Raw genomic sequence first — 6,453 nt, forward strand, 5'->3', positions numbered from 1 at the left:
GTACGAATAAAATAATTAAAAATCCAAATAGGTTGTATAAACAGAAGTTTTTTTATACAACCTATTTGGATTTCTGTTGATTGAATAGAATCCAATAGTGCAATCGAATTCTAATGCAACGAAAAAATTGGAAATTCAAAAAATGAATAAAAATGAAATAGAAGAGTAAGATAAGAGGGAAAAGATACAAAATCAATAAAAGAAAAAGGTGAGTAAAAAAACTTATTAGATACCATTGACTCTGGTAGCTAAAAAGTTCTACCTATACCTACTATTGGATTTGAACCAATGACTCCCGCCATATGAAAGCAATACTCTAACCACTGAGTTAAGTAGGTCATTTATTATTCCAAAGAAAAACAAGTGGGACCTATCATATCGATGGATTATAAATGGAATATTACTTATAAGCAATACCAATCAAAGAGATTAGATCATGTAATATTCATCTTGACAATAAATTCCCTACATAATATGATAAAATATGTATCAAAAGCACAAGGGCTATAGCTCAGTTAGGTAGAGCACCTCGTTTACACGCGCGCCAATGTTTTTTCAGAGGAGTCCATCATGTAATCAAAAGAGTTGATCTTATTGAGAAATCGATGTCTTACTCCATGACTTTTAGGGAACAAAACAAGAGAACAATAGCCTGACAAAGGGTTCGGTACAATTCGAATGTACATTTAATTTAGACGGCAAATAGAACCAACCCATCATTGATTTGAGATTTTGAGATATTGATAAGGTGAATACCTAGTCTATTCAATGCTAGGCATAATGAGTATAGGGACCTCAAAAAAAATGATCTTTTCGTCCTATCTTATGAACTTTAAGGTGTATGAAGTTTCATATTTGATTCTTTAATTTAAGAAGGTCGATAGAGACTCCATTTAACTTAAGTTGATCCAGGCCAGAAGCAGACCTATGTCAGGATAACCCTTCTTTGAAACACTTTGGTAGTGCTCTTAGATTGGAATAAAAACAAAATCAGAGCACATGGAGCCATCTCCTTATCTTTCTCTTTCTGTTAAGAAAAAAGATGGTAGATTAACTGATCTTTCTATCAGTTAATGAAAAAGCCCAATGCAAAAAAGATGCACGTTGGGTCTGTAAAGCAATTCAAATCATTTTGATAATAATAAGTTTAATCTGTTTTACCGAGAAGGTCTACGGTTCGAGTCCGTATAGCCCTAATATTCCTATTAATACTACTAATGTTTCTATTTACTTATTTACTTTTTTTACTTTTACTATTTATTTTTTTATTTTTACTATTTCTATTTTATATTATACTATTCTATATTATAGTATTAAATTCAATACTAAATAACTAAATATTAGTAGTAGTCTAAATTCTTTCTTATACTTACTTATACTTTCTTATACTTACTTATAATATAATAATATAATATAATAATAAAATAATATCTTAACTTAAATAGAATATATTAAATATTAATATTATTCTATTTATTATTAGTCTGTATGTTAGTATATTAGTATGTATGTAGTATACTGTGTATATAGTAGTATAAATTTTTTATACTATTTTAATGGATTTATAAATTTCATTTTTCTATTTCAATATTGATTATTTATTGAAATTCATAATATTGAAATTCATTAAATATTGAAATTCATTATCATTATAATAATAATAAATATTCCATTGGAAATGAAATAGAAAAATGAAATTTTTTTCTTATATAAAATATTAAAATGAAATTGAGAATTAACAAATAAAATAATTCACTTCTAAAAAAAATAAAAAAAAAAATGAATAAAATAATGAAATTTGAATTTTAACTAGAAAAAAAAAAATGAAATAAAATAATGAATATTAATTAGAAATTTGTATAAATATTAGTATAAATAAATAAAAATAGAAAAAGAATTCGAAAATAATTCAAATTCAAATTTGATTTTTTAATTATTATGAATATAAATAATAAATATGAATAATAAAAATAAATAAATGATAAAAAAAGAGATTGAATTTCAATCTGGAATTACTTTTCTTTAGAGAGAATTCGAAGTCATGCGAAAATGCGAGAGTTTTTTTTTGTTTTCTTTGTACGTTATCCAAAAAATATATATATGGTTATATTCTATCTTGAAATGAGATATGTACCACAGGAAACAAACGAAACTAAGCAGTTCGCTTAAAATGATAAACAGTTATGGCTGACTTGATAATTAATTCCAATTCGAATCGACTAATACTAATCTGGTAGATTTTCCACATTCATAGGAGTACATCTATGTTTTTGCTTTACGAATATGATATTTTTGGGCATTTCTAATAATATCGAGTCTTATTCCTATTTTGGCATTTCTAATTTCTGGAATTTTAGCCCCGATTAATAAAGGGCCAGAGAAACTTTCTAGTTATGAATCGGGAATAGAACCAATGGGCGATGCTTGGTTACAGTTTAGAATCCGTTATTATATGTTTGCTCTAGTTTTTGTTGTTTTTGATGTTGAAACAGTTTTTCTTTATCCGTGGTCATATTGGATTTATACATGGAATAAAATACATCAAAAAGTTTAAGAACCCAACCCTTATCTTTATCCCGCCTACTTGGTCGATTAAAAGATACATGATTTTTTAAAATCATGTATCTTAATTCCTTTTTTCTATCTAAAGTAAACTGTTGAATATCATAACCTTTTTTACAAACTTTTTCCAAAGATATATGTCTTTTTCTTGGAATGGAAAATCAAAAATTAGTGCCGAAACAAATTAATGATTCGGAATCAAAAACTACAAAAAGAATTCTTATCTTTTTGAATCAGATGGATTGTTTTTTATGATTCATATCAAAATAAACTAATATTTTTCGTTTTGGTGTAATAATTTATCCCCACTCTCTGGATATAAATTATTGTATAATAATAATTTAAAAATTGGAATTTCTTAATATTATTAATCTTTTAATATTCTATTAATAAAAAAAAGTGGATTTTTCACTAGTAATTTGGTCATATCATTTGACTCATTTTCACTTCGTACTTTCAACTATTGGAAATATTGGACAAAAATTCAGAATAATGAACAATAGATAATTCTATTTCTATCTTAATTTTCATTTTTTTATTAACTGAACCCTTTCAAAAGAGATAAAATTGGCGAATAAGAAACAAAACTCATTAAGAATCCTTTTTTTGTTTTTTTTGTATGGAATATACACATCAATTTTCATGGATCATACCCTTCATTCCACTTGCAGTTCCTATGTTAATAGGAGTGGGACTTCTCCTTTTTCCCGCGGCAACAAAAATATTCGCCGTATGTGGGCTTTTCCTAGTGTTTTATTATTAAGTATAGTTATGATTTTTTCGGTGGATCTGTCTATTCATCAAATCAATAACAGTTCTATCTATCAATATGTATGGTCTTGGACTATAAATAATGATCTTTCTTTAGAGTTTGGCTACTTGATCGATTCACTTACTTCTATTATGTCAATATTGATTACTACTGTTGGGATTCTGGTTCTTATTTACAGTGACAATTATGTCTCATGATGAAGGATATTTGAGATTTTTTGCTTATATGAGTTTTTTAATACTTCAATGTTGGGATTGGTTATAGTTCGAATTTGATACAAATTTATATTTTTGGGAGTTGGTTGGAATGTGTTCTTATTTATTAATAGGTTTTTGGTTCACACGTCCTATTGCGGCAAATGCTTGTCAAAAAGCGTTTGTAACTAATCGGGTAGGGGATTTTTGTTTATTATTGGGAATTTTGGGTCTTTATTGGATAACAGGTAGTTTGGAATTTCGGGATTTGTTTGAAATATTCAATAACTTGATTTCTAATAATGAGGTTAATCTTTTATTAGTTACTTTGTGCGCCTTCCTGTTATTTGGCGGTTCAGTTGCTAAGTCTGCCCAATTCCCCCTTCATGTATGGTTACCGGATGCTATGGAAGGGCCTACCCCTATTTCCGCTCTTATCCACGCTGCTACTATGGTAGCGGCGGGAATTTTTCTCAGTATCTTTGATTAATTTGGTGCTTTCTCTTATGAATCAACGAAAGGCCTATGGTTTGATACATATTAAATTGTTCATGGTTTTTTATAGACAGACAAATCGGTTCGATACTCAATATTCCTTTTTTTATCAATTCCGTATTTTTATTCAATTCTGTAAGAGTGAAATCTTTCTGATTCTTAATTTTCATAATATCTAGACTTAGTTCTCCTCTTTGAATAGAGGCTATAGCAATTTCTTTTATATTTTTCAGTCTAAGCAGGAGACAATATACTTGGATATTATTCATTATTCTTTCATTTAAGCAATCACGCCAGTTCAATTGAAAAAGCAAATACCTTCTTAGGAAGCAATTAAGTTCTGCTTCGATGTTGTTTGTGTATTTATTTTTTTTTACACCCTTTTTTATGTCGGATCTGGCATAATCTTCTTTAACATCTTTTTCTTTCTTTGAAGGGGATGCTTCAAGATTTAGTCGACCTGCATATTCTGTTTTTCCTTTATTTCGAGTCTCTAACTCTAATTCAAGATATTTTTTTTTCCATCGTCTAAAAATATCTATTTTTTTCTTTTCCGTGATGTTTTTCTCATTTTTATTTACATTAAAATTGAAAAAAAGGAATTTGATTGGTATGATCCATGGGTTACTCGTATATGCATTATAAAATATAAAAATTTTAGAGAAGAAAAAAAATTCCCGATTCGCTATGCAACGATTTAGTATTTCTACATTCATTCCCATCCAATCAAAAAGGTTTTTTTTTTATTGGATGGGTTGATTTCTTCATGAAGCGTAAAATAATAATCGGTATCGATCGAACCCCAAAAATGCACTTTATTTGTAAGACAAAAATTCAGAATTCTCCAATCAAAACACTTTCTATCCAAATTTTTTTCCATATCTAGAATAGAATCTTCTACTATATAATTCTTGAGAGGAATATCATCCATCATATCCAATTTTTTTTTTTTTACGCGTGTTGGAATTATAAGAAATCGCTTGGTTATTATTTGCTTGGAATGACGATCTATATCCATAAATATATGAGTCCTTCTTATCTGCATAATTAAGGGATTTATATGATAAAAGATCATACCCATATTGTTTTTTCATTTTTTTTTTGATTTGTTAATGAATCTATTTCGTGCTTTTTGTAAAGAATTAATCCGTTTTGTTCATATGAATGATATTTGGTTAAATCTTTATTTTGAGCCACATGGCGTTCATTCATTTTATTTTGCCATTTGTGGGATACTAATCTAGACCATCCATTCTGAGATAAATCGTATTGATAATGACCTTTTAACCAATTTGTCCATTGATTCATTAAAGAATTGGGAGCGCTCTTATGTTTTAATTTGGAATGAGATATTCCTTGTACTCCAAAAAGATAATCCTTTAGTTCATTCTTAAGAAAAAGAGGTGTTCCATGATATTCAAAAACGGATCTTAATTTATACTTATATAAGTTAATAACTTGGGTTTGTGATAATTTGTAAAATACATATGCTTGTGACAAAGAGGATACGTCACAAAATTCTGTGAATTCGTATTCCTAATATTACAAATTGATTTTTTTATAGTAGAAATAAAGTGAATTAGACTTTGATTTTTTTTATCACTTCTTTTTCTTTCTTCATTTGCTTTATTATTGTAAATGTATTTAGTAAGAATTTTTTTTGTTGATTCAAGAAAAAGTTGTACATTGATTCTAGGAATATTAATGATACATACAAAGATATCTATATATACCCTTTCTATGAAAAATTTAAAAAAATAATGTGATTTGCGGGATAATCGAACATTTCTTTTTTGTAATATCTGCCAAATATTTTTTTATAATGAATAAATAGGAGTTAATATCATTCCAATTGCCATTACAAAAGTGATTAGTATTTTTGTCATTAAAAGATATTTTTGACTGGTAATTATTCCAAAAAAAACTATCAATTCTGCAACAAAACCGCTCATGCCCGGCAATGCAAGAGAAGCCATCGATAAGATACTGAAAACCGTGAATATTTTTGGCATTGGAATAGCCATTCCGCCCATTTCGTTGAGATAATAAAGACGTATTCTATCATAACTCGTTCCTGCCAAGAAAAAAAGCGCAGCACCAATCAATCCATGAGAAATTATTTGTAAAATGGCTCTATTGAGTCCCGTATCGCTTATAGAACAAATTCCTATAATTATGAAACCCATATGAGATACAGAGGAATAAGCTATTCTTTTTTTTAAATTACGTTGACCAAGAGATGTTGAAGCTGCATAGATTATTTGAATTGCGCCTAATAGAATTAACCAGGGGGAAAATAGAGAATGAGCGTGGGGTAATAATTCCATATTAATTCGAACCAATCCATACGCTCCCATTTTTAATAAGATTCCAGCTAAAAGCATACAAGTACTGTAATGTGCCTCTCCGTGGGTGTCTGGTAACCATGTA

At 28.3% G+C, this 6,453-nt stretch overlaps 1 protein-coding gene across 1 annotated transcript; it reads right to left on the bottom strand.

Moving 5' to 3' along the window:
- Window positions 1-4,001: 4,001 nt before the first annotated feature.
- On the bottom strand, window positions 4,002-5,637 carry LOC114757945 (protein TIC 214-like). The gene has a single exon (XM_028946940.1). The coding sequence runs from the start codon at window positions 4,743-4,745 to the stop codon at window positions 4,002-4,004; it is 744 nt and encodes a 247-aa protein (XP_028802773.1). The 5' UTR covers window positions 4,746-5,637.
- Between the last annotated feature and the right edge of the window lie 816 nt (window positions 5,638-6,453).

The sequence above is a fragment of the Neltuma alba genome, unplaced genomic scaffold, assembly GCF_004799145.2.
Source record: "Neltuma alba isolate B1F8T4 unplaced genomic scaffold, ASM479914v2 tig00001510_pilon, whole genome shotgun sequence".
NCBI lineage: Eukaryota > Viridiplantae > Streptophyta > Magnoliopsida > Fabales > Fabaceae > Neltuma > Neltuma alba.

Excerpts from the sequence above, each read along its gene's own strand:
- LOC114757945 (XM_028946940.1), bottom strand. The coding sequence starts at position 4,745 with ATGGGAATGAATGTAGAAATACTAAATCGTTGCATAGCGAATCGGGAA.